General features: G+C 39.8%; 2 protein-coding genes across 4 annotated transcripts; both read right to left on the bottom strand.

Moving 5' to 3' along the window:
* Positions 1–4,151: 4,151 nt before the first annotated feature.
* On the bottom strand, positions 4,152–8,263 carry LOC5516557 (ALK tyrosine kinase receptor). Of its 2 annotated transcripts, XM_032386430.1 has the most exons (5): positions 7,873–8,263; positions 6,218–6,300; positions 5,831–5,936; positions 5,288–5,482; positions 4,152–5,141 (listed from the first exon to the last, which is right to left on the bottom strand). In XM_032386430.1, exons 3-5 carry the CDS (start codon positions 5,931–5,933, stop codon positions 4,270–4,272), a joined length of 1,170 nt encoding a protein of 389 aa, XP_032242321.1. In that variant the 5' UTR covers positions 5,934–5,936; positions 6,218–6,300; positions 7,873–8,263; the 3' UTR covers positions 4,152–4,269. The 2 variants fall into 2 exon arrangements, with proteins under 2 accessions (XP_032242321.1, XP_001636611.1); XM_001636561.2 differs by lacking the exon at positions 6,218–6,300.
* A 129-nt stretch (positions 8,264–8,392) lies between these two features.
* Positions 8,393–18,541, bottom strand: LOC5516556. Of its 2 annotated transcripts, none has more exons than XM_032386425.2 (19): positions 18,084–18,541; positions 17,785–17,908; positions 16,987–17,050; positions 16,777–16,846; positions 16,151–16,215; positions 15,838–15,897; positions 15,544–15,575; positions 15,380–15,433; positions 15,206–15,278; positions 14,659–14,756; positions 14,432–14,493; positions 13,686–13,773; positions 13,425–13,475; positions 13,198–13,273; positions 12,634–12,695; positions 12,398–12,500; positions 10,626–10,763; positions 10,182–10,277; positions 8,393–9,446 (listed from the first exon to the last, which is right to left on the bottom strand). In XM_032386425.2, exons 1-19 carry the CDS (start codon positions 18,148–18,150, stop codon positions 8,499–8,501), a joined length of 2,331 nt encoding a protein of 776 aa, XP_032242316.1. In that variant the 5' UTR covers positions 18,151–18,541; the 3' UTR covers positions 8,393–8,498. The 2 variants fall into 2 exon arrangements, with proteins under 2 accessions (XP_032242316.1, XP_048582685.1); XM_048726728.1 differs by having other exon boundaries at positions 15,242–15,278.
* Positions 18,542–18,733: the final 192 nt, after the last annotated feature.

Genomic DNA, 18,733 nt, shown 5'->3' with positions numbered 1-18,733 from the left:
GTAGGTCACAGCAAGTCCAAGGGTAACCCACTGGCCAACACCCATTGGCCGAGAACTTTTATCCAAACGAAACTAAACGTTTTTCGGGGTGTCAGTGAAAGTCTCTTGTTTGGGCTTGCTGTCATTAGAGAGCATACAAAAGGGATGCAGTACGAAATACCAAAGGACTATTCTTAAAAGATCATCTTGAAATTACTTGTGCAAAGTAGTGTTTGTAACAGCGACCAAGTAAACCCGGTACCGTCCCCACATCTCGTCTCTGTCGTTTGTTACATAAGAATTACTGACTGCTTTAGACTCATACAGTTTACTTCAAGACGTAATTAAATGTGCTCTGGACACTCATGAATGGACTCGAGGTATTTACCTTGATTGCTTAATCTATTTTGAAGTGGAAGTAGTTTGAAACAATTAATGAAAATCGTCTCCTACAAATCGCTATGAATGAATCCCAAAGAATAGGCTACTCACATGGGATACTTGACCGGCTGTGTTTTCTTACTATAAAATACCTTGATCTCTCTCATTGAATGACATATCATTTTTACCAAGTACAGCATAGGTGTAGCTTGATACATTAGATTCCATTAGAGTATATATAGCAGCATACCTGTCAATCCTCCCGCATTAGGCGGGAGTCTCAAGATTTTGGACGCCTTCTTCCGCTCTCCCGCGTTGAGCACAAAATCTCCCGCTTTTTAGCGATTTTTATCGCTTCCGAAAAAATATTCTCTGGAAAATCGAAATTTTGCCTATTTTCTATTAAAATATTTGAAACATAAACCCTTGCGTAGCGCAATTTATCTAACACCCTTGTGAGATCTATAAGTGGTTTCGTGAGAGCGTTCTATACGACAAACGCCTGCAAGGTTAAACCCACCCCTCCCCCCCAAAAAATGAATATACCCCACCCCTCCCCCAAAAAATTCTCAAGCCTTGAGATTTTCGGAGGTTCACAGGTATGGAGCAGTTTTCATCAATAAGCGTCAACAATCTTGTACTAGAAAAGTTTAAAGCCTGCTGCTTTGTCTTTGGTATCTATTTAGAGAAAAACATGTCAGTAGTCATGTGTAGCGTAAGATGTGCAAATCTATGAAAATTATTTTGGTGCTTATCATTTTGGTATTTTGGTGCTTCCCTTAAAAAAAACATTTATACCCTCATTGGATGTCATTTTATTTTTACATTTTCATCAAAACCTAGATAACTGTTTGAACTATGTATGTGTTGTTGATCTCGAAAATATTCTATAGCCCTTTCACTGGACTTCACAATAAATAAATGTTGTTGTTTACTTAGCACTTACATAAATAAAATAATACATTTAAATAAAATTATTTTGTTGATACAATATGACTTACTTTAGGTGTTAAAATAAATTACCCCTTAGTGATAGCACATTGAGGGTGGTGAACCAAAGTAATTTTTAAGAAATAACAATTTCAAAACACATTCTCAGCTTTCCTTATTTTTTTTTTTTGGTGCCAACTCTGCTGTGGGGATAGTAAGATTTTTACACCGTAAAAGATAGGACAATCAGCCCTGTCTACTTTCATTGATATATATTTATTATATCCAAAGTGGTCATTCAAATCTTTGTCGTACATGTCACAACACAGTTCCCAAAGAAGTTTAGGATCTCAGATATCCATGTCAACCCTGCGAGCAGGGTCTAGTTTGAGGTTTACGTTGGAGCTACTGTTTTTTAACTTTTCTAAACAATTTCGCTGTTATAAAATGGCACAACTTCAGCTTTTATCTCGCTCGACTGAAAGCGAATCGGATTGGCACAGTTTTGCCACAATCTGACCAAGAAACGGGAAACAAATTGTGATGCAACTTCTGTTATTTCTTAAAGGAAAACCCCTGTCCTAAACAGCCATTTCCACCATCTAGCCCGCATTTTCTAACCTATAGTTACTCCTAGTATAGTGTATACTGACAAGAAAAAAACCTTTTCCGACAACAAAAGCTCATCAGATTCGCTTGCCCTTTCTAAACAAATATATAATACTTTGAGCTCATAAGGTTGACAATCTACCGTAATATTTTAGCAAATTGAGAACTGTCGACATTTAGCAGCAGATTGTAGAATATTCCACAAAGTGCCACTAAAATTACGATAGTGTATATAGTCAACAGAAAACGTTTAACCCATTGACTCCTGGCTATTTTTAAACTGAATTTACAATAAACAGACTGAAAACAGATACCTCCTCCCTATTCTGAGTTTTATACAGCCCGTCAAACTCCGCTGCACCTAGTCAGCGGTATCCTAGCTTTCCAACAGTGCTTTGCGGTCCCCAATTTTAATCCCTCGTCGTTGTGCTGAAGCGAGCACAAGTTGATGGTTGCTGGTATTTTTTATCAATAATATCATTAGTGTCGGTTAGGTTTCACGCTTCTTCTTTGAATGATAATACACGGAAAGTGATTGGTTTGCTTGCCATGGCGCGAACGGTTCTCGAAATATGGTACCCAAAATTGTATTGGCTAAAAGCAGGGAAGGAATTTAGTTCGAATCTGTGCAGCACCTACGGGCCGGGAGTGCTGTGTGACTCCGACCGCGAAGGAGACTAGTGCTGGCGCAGTTTGCACGTGGCTTTTAAGTGTACGAGCCCCCGAGAAAACAGCTCACCAGCAGGTACAAAATGCAGACTACATTTTTCGGTGATTCCTTTTGTAGCCCGAGTTAACGCTGGTGCAGCGTCTAGTTTTTCTATTTCTCTAAAAATCTCCGTACAACGTTTCAATTACTTGGGACCTGTGACTACGTCTCGAGTTCACGGAAATCCACTACCTCGTCTTGCTTTTCAGAAATAATCACAAATATGAGAACACTGTTTAAAAACTAAAACCACAATTATTAGTTAAAGATTCCCTGATTGAACTACAATTGGAAACTAGCATCACAGATGCGCTAATCCAGACCTCTGTTTAAGCCGCTAATTGAACCACTAATTGAAGGCTTGTAAAACCACTTGGATGCCATTACGGATTGCAAAGCATTCTGGGAGAGGGGAGGGCCAGTCAACACTTCTCTCCCCAAAGTCAGACGGTATTTTATAATCTTTGAAAATTAAAAACAATTTTGGAATCAATTTGGTTTCAGAAAAGACAACATTTAGGAGAGCTGTGGTGATTCATTAGAAAATTGTTTTCATCCAGTCGAATCCATGCAAAGCCAAACAAGAAAAATCCCCATGAATCCACCTTTGCTTGCAAATATCCATAAGCAAAGCACTCAATCATGCCCCAATAGACTTCATAAGCTAGCCGAAACTTGTTTGTTTAGTGCTAGTAATCCTTGTGAGATGCGGGAATGCTCGAAACACAAGACCAAACTGTTGCACTTGTTGACAAGATTCGGGTCAATTGGGGGAAAAAACCCTTTTGAGGTACTGGAACCTTTTAAGTCCAGCATCCTAAATCATTCTCGAAGTCATCATGGGAGAAAGAAGCGCAAGTAGTACATGGCGTTTGCGACGTGAAATTGCAACACTTTCGAAGCTTTTGGTGTTTTCCCATCGCCTGCAGCGCTAAGCAGACGCTTGATTCTCGGTTTTTCTCTTTTGAATGCACTTTTGATTTGTTTTTGTACATGTAGATTTGCTCTTTGAAAGAGCAAGAGATAATCTAAATGTACAAAAGCAAATCAATCTGTGTGACTCCGACCGCTTGGGGCTGCGAAGGAGACTACGCCAGCACCACCAGAATTTTCGCTTGACTGACTATAGGACAAATGTCAAAATGGGAAATTTAATTTCTGACATTTCCTTTGTCTAGTGGTCGGTCGAGCAAGAATTCGTGGGTCTATCGCAGACGGCGTGTACATTTATGTGAGTAGTGAGCGTCCCTCCGAAAGTCTTCCTCGAAAGCCGCCTCGCTTTCAGGTAGAGTATACCGCAGACCTCTGAGCATCGCAGACTTACACGTTTTCGACATGTAAACCTAGACTCGTGCTACCACAGGTAGCCCGAGTAATATAATGCATAAAAGATCATCTTAGGGACGAATTCTTCAGCCTAAGGGACAAATTCTATACCCTAAGGGACAAGTTCTGCACCCTAAGGGACAAATTCTACACCTAAGGGATAAATTCTACACCCTAAGGGACAAATTCTACACCCTAAGGGATAAATTCTACACCCTAAGAGACAAATTCAGTTTTATTTGCTTATTTATGTGCAATGAAGCAACGCTGGTTTAGACAAGCAGATTATTAAGGTGCAACCTTATTTGAGAAGGGTGTCTATAAATCATATGTACCTAAGTTTCTATCAGTGTAATGATAACACGTCCGTTGCCCTTGTTGACACCGCTCTCGTTGACGGGGTCACTGCCGTTGTTGAAAGACGCTCCCCCTCCCGCCACTACAAAGACATGTCTGTCACTTTCGACCCCGCCCCCGGAGTACCCTCCCCCTCCCCCTGGCCGTATCCTTGAGGATCCCCCTCCGCCAAACCCTCCCACGGGCCCTGCGCGGCTCTCACCTCCTTCTCCTCCGTTTAAGAAACTCTTCCCTCCCGTTTCAAAGTCACCAGGGGATGCACCTCCGTCCGAGTACAGCCCCCCTCCGGCCGACGCCCCAAAATTCATAGGGTTGATCCCCCCTACGGATTCAAACACGACCCCGCCTTTGCCTCCTCTGCCGCCGTGACGAGTACCATTTCCCCCGGCCTGTCCCGGGTCCCCATCCATACAATCTCCTTGACCTATACCAGCCCCACCCCCACCCCCACCGGCGATTACCAAAGGTGTATTATCCATAAGCGTGACAAATGTCCCCCCACCCCCACTCCCTGGGCGTATCGAGAATTCCGGAAAGGGAATCCCCTTTTGTCCCACCAAGATCTTTAGCTGCGTTTCCTTAGATAGTCGGAATGACCCTGTAATCCGGGCTCCGCGCCCTCCCTCTTTCCACGACAGAGAGCTCTGATTCGTTCCGTTCCCGCCTGATGCCCCGAGGGCCGTTATCTGATAGTTGCCTGAGTAAGGTATTCGCCATATTTGGATGCCGGCTTTTAGTCGTACTTTACCCTCAAGGGGGGTGCTCTTATACTCATCTGTGTTGTCTGGGCCTCGATTCGTTTTACCATTGAGATGTGTGAAAACAACTTTGAGACTTATCTTTTCCATTTCTGAAAGAAGAGAATGAGAATTTGCTTCACATTGTATTAATAATCTGTCCGTCCGTCCGTCCGTCCGTCCGTCCGTCCGTCCGTCCGTCCGTCCGTCTGTCTGTCTGTCTGTCTGTCTGTCTGTCTGTCTGTCTGTCAACTCTAACCTGGCTTTATCATGCGTGCATGAATCCATCCACTTGACTCGGCACGCCAGCTTTCTTCATGTCCTGCGGTTTTACGGTTTAGTTCGCATGCGCCATGCAGATTATGAAAATTGAAAGAGTCGCACTGGTCTTCAAGGGTGCACAAATGCGCGCATGTTATTACGCTATCAGTCCGCTGGTCTCTTATCGTGTGCTCTGGAAAAGAAGGTACCTCGTCATGGCAATACAGAGTCTATCTATTGCTACGCATGGACAAGAGTAGGCCAATAGACAAGAGTTGGTCATTCCACCTTAAACAGGGTAGTGAAGGGAAAAAATGGGGACTTAAATTTTCCTTGATTTTAGGCCGAGAAATGGGATTTGGGTAACCGGGAACAGGAAACGGGACTTGGGTGTGAAAAATGCTACCGGGAGAACGGGAATTTTTTCTCCAGCGAAGATATCGCAAACTTTTTGGATTGCCTTATGACGCTCTCATGGATGACAGGTCGGGGCCATATGGACCAATCCCCTCCCCCCACGCCTCTTCTAATAGCACCTCACCTACGAGTCTAGTGTCGTCTATGGAGTTGTACAAGGCTTGTCGCGTGGTGCTCGTCACCAGTCCACACGCGGTTACTAGTATCATAAGCAAGGGACACCTCATCGCCTACAATGGAAACGGCGGACAAACACGTGAGTGTGTCAGTGCTGAAAAACGCAAGACTAGTTCCAGTACCGCGCGGTTAAACCAGCCTTTTTGTTTTGAAATGGCGGCTTTTTACCGGCGAACTGTCACATTTTGGCGAATGCTAAGAAAACTAGACCAAACTAAGGCTATAATTTTCTTTATGACTCCCTCATTATCACACAAATCTGTCATCTTTTGTACAGTATGGTTTTAATGCTGTACAGTTAGTCAAATCAGCGACTGAAGTCAGCCTTTCGTACCTTTTCTCGAACGATTCAACACTACGATTGTGCTTGTTTTCGCCAGAGCACGCGCATGCGCATACGTTATTCAGCACTGTCGTCTACAATGGAAACGGCGGACAAACACGTGAGTGACAAATATAAGACAAGGGAAAGTGATGGGATCACAGGACGTTCAAATAGATCGAGTGTAGATGGCAAGGAGCAGTCGAGCGCACGAGCACATGTCGAGGAGTGAGTCAAACGCACGAGCACATGTCGAGTAATGAGTCGAGCGAACGATCACATGTCGAGGAGTGCATGAGTCGAGCGAACGATCACATGTCGAGGAGTACATGAGTCGAGCGCACGAGCACATCTCGAGTATGGGAGTGAATCGGAACACGGGTCCTTGATGAAATTTTTATTGTTCGCTCTTGTCGATATTTCCTCGTGCGCGTTGCAAGAGATATCGAGAAACACACGAGCGCACGAAAAACCTGGCGAGAAGCACACGAACATATTAAGTACAGTACACCATCACCCAAATAGGTGATGGACAGACGCGAGTTTTAACAGCAAGATGTGCAATTTTTAATTACCACCAAAATGTCTCATAATGGGTATGTGCTTAGGTTGTTATTTTTGGGTTTTTATTTTTGTTGTTGTTATTATTTTAAGGCGTGAATTATTCACTCTTGTCACTTTGTAAGGTGGACAAATTAAAGAAGTCTACCACATGGCTAGCAAACGCATTACCGAGCGTGTTAAAATCTGTAAGTCGCGGGGGTAACTGGGGCGACCGTCTCCCTCTACAGGCAATGTAAATAAACACAATAAATCTAAACAGGAAATTTAAGAATTTGCTCATTTTTTCACTCAATTTCTAGCTGCTTTTGTATCGTAAAAAGTGTAGAGTCTCATAGAGCTGATTTTTATCTACAAAAAATTGGAAAAAAGAAAATTAATCCATGGAGCAACCACCCTGTGCCTGTCGCTTGGCCGTGTAAATACTGGGTACTAGCCAGTCGCAAAGGAGGTAAAACAGACTACACTGTCGAATCTCTAAATCTCGAAACTCAAAAGGAAGTCGAACTTAGTTTTATAATAATAATGATTATGATGATAGTACTCTAGCTTTAGCTCTTCGAGCTAGTGTGTTATTATCATCATAATCATTAGAAATGTATAATGCATGTAAACTGTGTGCCTTAATTAAGGGAAATTGTTGCGAAAAAAGGTCATAGCAAAAAAAAAACTCGATAATAACGTAAAAGCTCCATTAATCCTCCCATCTCTTTCAAAATCTCCCTTCCTCTTTCTAGAGCCAGTATTTTAAATATCAAATACCATGCACCCCCTCTCTATAACCTCCTTCCCCTCCTGTTCTATAAGACGCATAAAAACCATTACACCATTTCAAGCGTTTAGTGAGATTGCTTTAAAAATACCCCCTCCCCTCAATCCCAGGAAAAAAAAAGCCACCGGAGGATGAAAAACCTTCAATAAATGCAGTAGTTTAAATGGTGTTTTTATAAGATTCACTACGTCACTTCTAAGAAGATTAGAGCTATGGAGGATAAGACTATAATATAGAAAAATTTGTTGAAAATTCGAGATCCAGGGTTTTTTTGTGGGTAAAGTGATTGTATTAAGCAACGAAGGTTAGCGCCTGTTTAACAAAGCTATCATACCGTGTTGCAAAGTAGAATTGCATCCCTGTAGCGATTCCCTTCGCTTCCATTCCTCTTCTTGCCCTTTCAGCTTGACTGATGATTGTGATTTGATTAAATCACACACAAAAGATGCGTTTAAAATCTAATAAGTCACTTAAACGAGTCAGTATTTGCTAAGAAGGCCTTACATGGCAAACAATGCATTCACAAAGTACGGTTAAAGTAAACAAAATATGATTCCATGCGGAAGATACTCGTCTCTTATCCCAATTTCACATAATTTAGGACAAATGGTGATAACAGCTTTTTACACTTAATTGATCTGATTATTTCCTACCTTCGATTATTTATTTCTTTTGACTCTCACAAAAACAAACTTCCGCATATATCCAACAAAAAGCGCAAAAAAGTTAATTTCATTATCCAATGTGTATATTTTTAATATACACTATTAATATATTAAAAAGAGGAAAGAAGACTAGCGTTATGGGTGTTATGTTTGAGAGAGTTATGGTTCAATAATTTCGCGACAAGCATATATATTCATTCCTTTATTTATTAAACAAAAAAAGCATACAAAACTAACCACAAAGAGATGTTCAATTCCAGCCCTAAGAATTCCACCCTTATCCTTCCTTCGTGAATCATTTATTTCTATTCCTTGTAGACCTGCGGAGCCCTGAGACCGAATCAACGCTCACGGTAGAACCATCCGTGTCTCGTCTCGTGCGACGCATGCGCTTAATGGGGGTTTCCATGGTAACTGTGTCCATGGTAACTATCTGATGGTCATCCTGCGGTACGTCTTCTTGGTTAACCGGAAGGTCTTCATCAACTCGAGGCAATTCCCTTTCGCTGCTTTGGCTTTCAACATCTACATTAACTGTTTTCTCGAAGTTCGTTACTTTTGCTGACAGACTTGCCCTCTTTTTTCGTGTTTTTGATGTTGGCTTTGCCTGTTTAATCAAATCTTCGCTGACGTTTCCAGTTTTCGTGTCGTCTTCGTCATTTCGGCTTGCTTCCTCTGCATTCTTGACATCTTTGCTTTTTGCTAGCATGCTTTTTCTTTTACCTTTCGGCTTTACCGTTATCTTTTTCGCTTTACTCGTTTTGTTATCACTTGGCACAGTGTCACCTGTCTGATTGTCCAGGGCACCCTCCCAGTCGTCCCCATCTAACCCCACTTCTTGAACCATTCTCATGTCTGGCTTTGTACTGATCTCAAAAAGGGGTACGGCAGATTCATTCTCGGAACCAGACGCTAACTTGGTCTTAACACTTTTGCTCTTCCCACGGGTCTTTGTTGCCTCCGCATTTGTTCTCTTATTTACTTCATCAGATAATGCATCCATTTCTTCCGGTCTCCCGGCTGCGGTTTTCGCCGGTGGCCTCGTCTTGGGTTTTTTCTGTTTGCCTATTTCACGAGATACATCACTTACTTCTACGGATTTCTCGGTTAAGTTATCTTTAGGGGCTTCGTTGCCATCGTCCATCTCATCTTTGAGTTCGCCAAGTTTTGTGTCTACCACAAAGAGCGGCTCTGACGGCTTCGCAAAAACACTGTCATCGGCAGTATCCATATAAAACTCTTCCTGTGGAGGGAAATATAAAACAAACTATATAAAACATATAAGGACAAAACAGCCTGTGATCAATACTCGGCAACTACTGAATATTATACGGAACTTAAGACCAAGGAACCAGGGGAGGATGTAGCTTTTCGCTAAAGGGGGGGGGGGGGGGGGTTCGGCTCAGTGACAAAGGGGGAGGGGGAAATTTTTTTGTTACATATGGCTCTCTGGCAGCCCAAAGGGGGGGGGGTTAAACCCCCTAAACCTTCCCCCTAGATCCGCTACTGGGGAACTTAAGCAAAGGCGAAGGTATCTAATGGCAGAAAACAATCAAAACTCAAAGAGACAGACGTGAAATGAACTCTGTCTTATACATTTCAGGCGTTTTTATTCAAAATACAACGTGAAAACTTCAAGTTCTACGGTCTAGCGAGAACCGGATCTTATGCGCTGAAAACCTGACTATTATTTTTTGCTACTTAGAAATAAAGTTCTAAGCTTGTCTTTTTGGGACTATTAGCGCTAAGCATGAAAGCATGTTTTGGATCACGTTCTCCTTTCCAGGCACATTGGCAAATAACAGGTTTACATCGCGAGAAAACTATTGACGGAAAATTAGACATTTTGATTTAATTGAAAGTGCGGGTAGTTCACTTGTTGTTTACTCGCATGATTCATATATCAACTTCTTTATGTTATGTTCCGGAGAAACTCTGTTAAAGAAACAAGACTTCATCGAATAGTAGAAATACAAACCTCTGACTCCGAGTCTCGCTCAATGCGAGTGATAAGCGATCGCAGCTGCTTTTGTAAAATCTTCTCCTCGCCTTCATACTCTTCATACTCTATTTCCTAAAAATTATTGGAACAATTTATAAGTAGACAATGGTTAGGTTATATACTCGCGCAACCAAACTCCTTAGAAAGTGATGGCGTTTTGGTGGACAACCCGGGATCAAAAGTTTCACCGGGCAAAGAAGAGGAAACCTAAGACGTAGAACACGTGGTTTTTGATGTGACTTAAAGAATGTCGACCAGTTATTTCAGTGATTTGTTACATTTCAAAAATCAACAGTCTATTTGCATGAAAACTTTATTAAAAATATTGGCTACTCGCTTGAACTAGCGAAAGTGTAAAATCGCGGTAAACAAAGGAAATAGGGCTCTTTTTATGTAAAGAATTCAAAATGACCAAAGTACCTTAGGCTCATTGTTTTCACCATCGCCGGCAGAATCGATGAAGAACAGTGGCTGTTCCCCTGTGATTCCTTGATCTTTTTCTTCTTCAGTAGCGTGATCATCATTCTGGTCTTCTTTCATTTCAGACTCGCTTGCAACCTTTAAAAGGGGAATCATTATGATATGTGTAAGTCGACCGCAACATTTAGGAGCAAACAAGGCGATTCTAAGCGATACAAATATTGGTCAGTGCCCTGCCTGACATTTGCACTCTAGGGTCTCGTATGTAAAGCGTAACGGTCTCCTCACAAGTAGAGCATACAGTATTTACTCGGATAACCCCCCCGGCACAAGGGAGGTGCTCATTCCTAAGCGCAAATTTCTCACAAAAGGACGGAGAATGTTTTAATTCATTTAATCTCAATTTTTTACTACTAAAAAGTTTCTTTTCTCTTTATCATTATTACAACTTGAAGTAGCTTTTTTCAATAAACTTTCATCCATTAAATATGTCTCTTTCTTGTCCAGAGTCTGTGATCCAGCGCTTTCTTAGAACTTCATGTATCATTTGACTCAGTTACATAAAACCTGAGGAGGGGGCGCTTATTAATAGTTTTGGTTGAAAGGGAGCGCTTATTCGGGGGAGGCGCTATTCAAGTAGATATCGTAAGTAGAGCGTAAGGGTATCATAAGTTGAGCGTAAGGGTATCGTTAGTAGAGCGTAAGGGTATCGTAAGTAGAGGGTAAGGGTATCGTAAGTAGAGCGTAAGGGTATCATAAGTAGAGCGTAAGGGTACCGTAAGTAGAGCGTAAGGGTATCGTAAGTAGAGCTGAAGGGTACCGTAAGTAGAGCGTAAGGGTATCGTAAGTAGAGCGTAAGGGTATCGTAAGTTGAGCGTAAGGGTACCGTAAGTAGAGCGTAAGGGTATCGTAAGTAGAGCTGAAGGGTACCGTAAGAAGAGCGTAAGGGTACCGTAAGTAGAGCGTAAGGGTATCGTAAGTAGAGCGTAAGGGTATCGTAAGTAGAGCGTAAGGGTATCGTAAGTAGAGCGTAAGGGTATCGTAAGTAGAGCGTAAGGGTATCGTAAGTAGAGCGTAAGGGTATCGTAAGTAGAGCGTAAGGGTATCGTAAGTAGAGCGTAAGGGTATCGTAAGTAGAGCGTAAGGGTACCGTAAGTAGAGCGTAAGGGTATCGTAAGTAGAGCGTAAGGGTATCGTAAGTAGAGCGTAAGGGTATCGTAAGTAGAGCGTAAGGGTATCGTAAGTAGAGCGTAAGGGTACCGTAAGTAGAGCGTAAGGGTATCGTAAGTAGAGCGTAAGGGTATCGTAAGTAGAGCGTAAGGGTATCGTAAGTAGAGCGTAAGGGTATCATAAGAAGAGCGTAAGGGTATCGTAAGTAGAGCGTAAGGGTATCGTAAGTAGAGCGTGAGGGTATCGTAAGTAGAGCGTAAGGGTATCGTAAGTAGAGTGTAAGGGTATCGTAAGTAGAGCATAAGGGTATCGTAAGAAGAGCGTATGGGTATCGTAAGTAGAGGGTAAGGGTACCGTAAGTAGAGCGTAAGGGTATCGTAAGTAGAGCGTAAGGGTATCGTAAGTAGAGTGTAAGGGTATCCTAAGTAGAGCGTAAGGGTATCGTAAATAGAGCGTAAGGGTATCGTAAGTAGAGCGTAAGGGTATCGTAAATAGAGCGTAAGGGTATCCTAAGTAGAGCGTAATGGTATCCTAAGTAGAGCGTAAGGGTATTGTAAGGAAAGCATAAGGGTATCGTAAGAAGAGTGTAAGGTTCTTCTTACATCAAGTAGATGTTCTTTGTCTTCTTCACTCATCTTGTCAATCAAATGTTTGGTCACATGACTTGACGTCATCTTCCGGGAAAGACAAAGCTTTTCTACTAGACTACAGAATTAGAAATAAAAATATTAACAACTTAATATAATAAAAATGTTTAACTTTAAAAATAGAAATAACAATAACAATTAAATGGGACCTTGGTTAACAAAACACAAGAACAGTATCAAGAGAATCAAACCTTCTGTTTCTTTGGTTCAGCCATGAGACAAATTTTGGAGGTGGAACTTGGCTCTTGACTACCTAGAAAAAGGAAATTCCCCATTTAAATTGCTACAACTGTATCAGGAATTTTTCACTGCTACAATTAATGTCATTCTTTGGCACATCATCCTTTGTAAAACTTTAAAAAATTTCCAATAACTGTCCTACTATTAATTTATAAAGTTACACATTAGTCCAAACAGTAAAGCCCCATCTACAAGTTGAAAATTTTTATGACACAATTTTTATTTGCTAGTGTAGATGGAGCAAAGTCACAAATTTTTATGTGGCAACTATAGTTGCTCAAAAGATAGGCCATTTGCTTTTTCTTGACAACTAAAATTGTCAAACAAGAAACAGATATAGTTGTCAACTAAAAAATTTCAACTAAAAATTGTTTGTGTAGATGGGTTTAAAATCCTGAACAGTAGTATGTAATGTATATCTTTTTACAAACGCTTACTAGATTTGCAACCATTTCGTACACATTTTTGGTGGTTCTACAAACCATGCTGCAATAATCAGATATATGATAAATTACCTCGTTTAGTGCTATGCAAGTGCCTGGTTCAGGAGTCGATCCTATCTGTAAAACCATGTGCGCTAAACAAACAAACCTACACGGAATAATATCAGATTGAGGATAAAATGTAAACCCAAGTGTGTGAGACACAAAAACCTACACTGGATAATATTAGGTTGAGAAATAATGTGTAAAACCATGTACACCAGAAGGACAAATCTACACAGACGCAGGTGTACACTCACTTGATGTAATCAGTATGTGTTAAGTTTCCTTTGTTCCGTTCAAGTACACATCTGAAAAAATATTAAATACTTCATTAATATAATAGAAAATAGAATGATACAATTATATGTAGTTCAGTCATTATATTTCATAAGAATAGATACTGTAACAATAAGATGACAGCAGAGACACTTAGCAACAATCACAAGAATGTGGAAGATAACCGCAGGGGGTGATTTCAGCATAAAAGCATAAAATAGTTACATAACAACTCAACTGACCTTAGGAAGGGTGTTAGATGGTTTATATTGTCACCATTGAGATTTGAGAGTTGGAGGCATGTGTCCATCAAGTGAACAGGCGAACGACCTGTTATATTAAACATAAAGGTTACATGGTGATATTCAGGCCTGTAGCAAGGATTTTGAGCGGGATGGTTCCTTTTTCTATTCCAGTGGACCAAATTTCCGGTATACCCTTCCCCTTGTCTTATTACATTAGGCAATCAATACTTCAAATAAATTCAATCTTGTATTTAAAATGTTATTAATAGGGTGCTTTTTAACATATAGGATAATAAAAAGGATAATTATTGAGAAAAGATTTTTATAGTCATTTTAAAGACATACAGTATTGATTTGCACGGTATATATACCCAGCCAAACATTATATTTTTTTTGTTTGCTCTGAGCGGACCTTCAAGCCGGGTTGGGGGTTCGTCTAAACCATTGGAACCCCCCCTGGCTAAGGGCCTGATAATTCTATATAACGCATGCAAAATAATAGACAGAATGTCTAGGACCTTGAAATCAGGGCATCTTTCAGTAAATGATCTCATATTTGTGCAGTAAATTTTGGTTGGCTTGAATCTCCTATAGCTACAATAGCTAATTTCTCAAAGTTTTCCATTAAATACTTACATAAGTACAGTAAATGGAAGTCGTTAACAAGGTAAGTGATTAGTGTGTCCTGGATAAGTGAAATGACTGATAGCTCTTAAAACCATTTAGAACCATAATAGACTTACCCAGAACAAGAAGAACTACACTTGCTAAATGTTTGTTGCTTTGATGAACCTCTTCCTCAGAACTGGCAAAACAGTAAATAATTATATATAAAAAAATAATAAAACAAAGAGATAAATGTATAAAATGGAAGAAAGGCCAATGCCTACAAATTTTCATGTTTAGTTCAGAAGAGGTGTGCCTTTTTCTAGCCAGATGTATGCATTGCATGCATGCAAAAGGATGTTACCTTGTCATACAAACTAGAACTAGATCAATGTACAAGGAAAAAAGTGCCGCCATGTAGTCTTCATATGTCTGCCTCTTGGTGGACACATAACCCTCAGCCTGCAACATAGACAGGAGGAATTAAGCTATCCACCTTAGTTGCAGTGAAATAGAAAAATCCATGCAGCTACAATGCAGCTACAGCAAAGGGCTCAATGGTCATCATTTCTCAAAGTGCATAATGTGCCATTACAGTGTAGCTTGAGTTTTAAGACACACAGTTCAAATTTTAGTAGCACAAAACCTCAGATTGGACATGAAATGTTGTTCTTACAAACATCTTCTGCATCCGAGCTCACATACTAAATGTTCTGCAGTGACTGTATCTGTATGTGGTTGGTAACCCAAGTAACTTCTATTTTTTGGTACTTGTTGGTCGCAGATTGTATTCTTTGGCATTTTGAAAAATCTAGTTGCAAATGCAACTGCTTGGCGGCCCCAAACTCAATCCCTGGTTGTCTTCAAACATTGGCGGTGTTTAGCTAATAGATAATACCAGCATACAATACCCGGTCAACACTTTGCCATCTCATGTGCATCATTACCACTGTCTTAAAAATGCAGTCTTTCAGTGCACTTGCTCTGAAGTTTAGATCAAAACAACAAAATATTAACATTAAACATACATTAGAAAATGTCATCAATTCAAACCTTTAATTACTGCATCAGAGATGAAACTGTACCTTTTTTTGTGTACAGGTTCTTGTAGATATTGTTCACATTTTTCAGACATTCTCCTAAAAATGTATTCAAGGTAACTTCTGGTTAACAATTTGATGAAAACATTAAAAATTCTGTTATAAGAGCATAAAACATTAAATGTGAATACACTATGTAGCTCACATACCTTACTATAAAATCCAAACTCTCACAAACACTCTGAAAAATACAATAGCATTCTTAGTGCCTCTCATCAGCAGATTTTCTTTCTTTCCTACCCAGCCAAAAGGTCAAGTCTAGCAATTCTTCTCTAGCAATTCAACCTGAGCTTGAATATCAGTGCATGTCAACAATAGACTTTGGGTTAATTATCCAAAAGCAAGTGTGACTTGTCTAAAGGCAAAATAGAATTATCTAAGTACATGGACATTGTTATACATCAGAGATGAGAAAATCTAGAGACATCACAAAATCACCTCACCTTTGCAGTATTGTGTCCAGATGTCATAGCCATGCACTTGTCTGTATCAGTCTCATCTGCCTGGAGTTTTGAGGAGAACAAACTTGAATAATACAGTACCTCTATGGAAATCAAATTTTGCATACGGCTAACTTCCCCAGGCCTATTTCTGGTAAAGAACAATTCTCTCTATATACAGTGTTTGCAATTTAGAATTGTAGTGAGTGAGTAGAAAATCTGAAATGGCTTTTTATGATGGTTTTGCAACTAGCAACCTATAAACTAGTGTAGAAAGTAATATTTGACAAAACTTTAGCAAAACTCTACTACATACTTTCAAAACTGACAACAACTTTTCTGAGTCTTGAATAAGGGGGTAGCAGGATCTCAAACAAGTATCTAAAATAGAAGTACCATGAAAATTAAGCAACAAAGGAATAGATGGAAAAACTTATATTTTAAAAAATGACACTTTAAAAATAACATATAAAATTGAAAGAAAGAAAACTGAGATTCAGTAAGGTAATGGTACCTATTATCAGACACTTTAGATCTACGCTAAAATACAATTGAGTCTTAGTTTTCATAGCTAGAAATCACTGACTATTAAACATAATAATTCGACCAATTAAACAAAAATTTGATGGTTAAATTTGTGTGAGAGAAAATTATTTCTAGTTTTGCAAAACAATAAACACTCAAAAAAAGCTTCGGAATGCATGTTTTCTGAATGTTTTTTTTTTTTTCGACTCGATGGGTCATTTTTCGGTGTGTTTTCCTATTGTTTGAGATATTTACAATTTTTTTTCGAGTGTCCGATTATAGGTCACTGTCCGATAATAGGTACTACTACTACCTTATATAAGTAAATTACCATGTGAAACATGTGAAAATGTGAGAATAATGGTCAATCATTTGATTTTCATTGTGTCCTCAACTCATTGCTATGTAACTACTCACCATCTATGTCTTGGTGTAACAGTTTGCAGATTGCTCTATCCAGCCCATGCTTACCAAATAAATTGAAAATCTGCAAAGTTTCCAAGAAAATTATATTTGATGAAAAAACCAAAATACAGGCAAAACATCTTTCTACAATAATAACATTATCACTGCACACTTGAATGACACTTCATTCATAATAATCAGACACTTATTAGACTAACTTACCTTTGCAGTTTCAGTTTGATCATCAACCTTGTTCTTCTCTTTGGTACTTTTGATACCTATTAGACTAAAGAAAAAAATGCTCTGTGAGGTCCTATCTGTGGAATCTATCTGTGGAAGATGAAGGTACAGAAGAACACAGCATAGGTGTCACCTGATTGACTCTTACTGTATGCGTTTTCTAAAATTTACTGACAGAAACTGCCAGTCACTCCAAAGCAATGATTTTATCCAAATTTCACTGCAATCCCTCTCTTTAAAGAAATTAAAATTAAAATTCTTTCTATATTTTGGAATATTTTATAAATCACAGAAACACTATAGGAGGGACTTTAAAACAGCTATAGCACTACAGTTTCACTTCTCAAGCAAAAGGACCAGGGATTGAACCAAGGAAAGCTAACATGTTCTTTTTTTTTTAGGTGTAAATCCTAGCTCTCTAAAACTGGGATCATGAATCCTTTTGCTTCTCAGATAAGGATGTAAGTAAGCCTGGGGTCCTGTCTCTTATCACACTTTATTAACCTCTATACATTACTATTCCCAATGAAACATACAGCAAATTGATCCCTGAAATGTATAGATAAAGTTTTCAACACTTATTTCTGGGCAACTGGTTTTGTTATGGACGAACTGGTCTATGGTTGAAACATCTGGATAAGCTGGGGATGCTGGTCAGTGGTATCATCTCAAGGTATTATAGTGATAACACACGAATGCACACTCATGATTAGCATGTGTAGCGAATGTGGTCATGCCTTATGAAGTTAATTTGCCAGATCATTGAGTTTTCAGCGATACCTGATAAAAGTCTTTAAATAAGCATTGTGTTGTTTTTGTAGAGCAGATTTGAGAGGAGTCTCTGGTAGACTAGAAATAGCAGTCCTTAAGTAGCTTTCAGCATCATCATTGATCTGTATGTTATCTGAAATAGGCCAAACCACAGTCAATAAGTAAGCCCGGTCAGAAGATTTTCACTTCTTGTGGTGTACAGTCATAACAGATTTGTGATGGAATAGAATTAGAGTACAAATCGGAATCAACAAATAGCTCTGGTAGATAAAATTCTATCGAGAGACACACTGAAAGATGTTTGTAACCTTTTTTTAGTCGGGATGCGAGTAAAACGACAAATTTCTTCGCATCTTCGCTCACACGTGCCGCCATCTTGGTTTACTCGGGTCCAGGAGTACTCGGTCTTGGGACGACAGGTAGACCGGATGAACCACCACAGGCAGCCCAAGGCTACTGTCAGTGGTTTATAAAGGAATGTACGGAAAATTTAGTTGTAAGCGAATCATAAAAGCGGCTCATGAAAGTTTTAATGTGGTTGAAGGGGGGTGGGGTTAAAGGCTGCACAGGAGACTAAGTCCCATGCAGTAAAATATAAATTTGTCCTGTGGATATGGACTAGTGATATGGCATGCAAAGATAGATATAGGTATATACAAGAGAGAATAAGATATATTATGCTCCATAAACTTTAGGGTATAGACTATCAGTTCTGGTATTATCAGATATTTCTCAGACTATTCTTCATAAGCGAAGGGTTCATTATTTATGGCCGGAGGGGGGGGGGGGGGGTTGGCATTCAGCGTCACTCCACTTATTTTTTCTGTACAACCCCCATTTGTCAACATCAAAACCTTGTTGACCCCCCCCCCCCCAGGAAAAACACAAAAACCTGTTTGACCCCACTTCTTCTTTTTAAAAATCCACTAAACAACATTTATAATACGAAATATAGATA

This window comes from Nematostella vectensis, chromosome 4 (assembly GCF_932526225.1).
Source record: "Nematostella vectensis chromosome 4, jaNemVect1.1, whole genome shotgun sequence".
Lineage (NCBI taxonomy): Eukaryota > Metazoa > Cnidaria > Anthozoa > Actiniaria > Edwardsiidae > Nematostella > Nematostella vectensis.
This window is presented reverse-complemented; position numbering and strand designations above follow the sequence as displayed.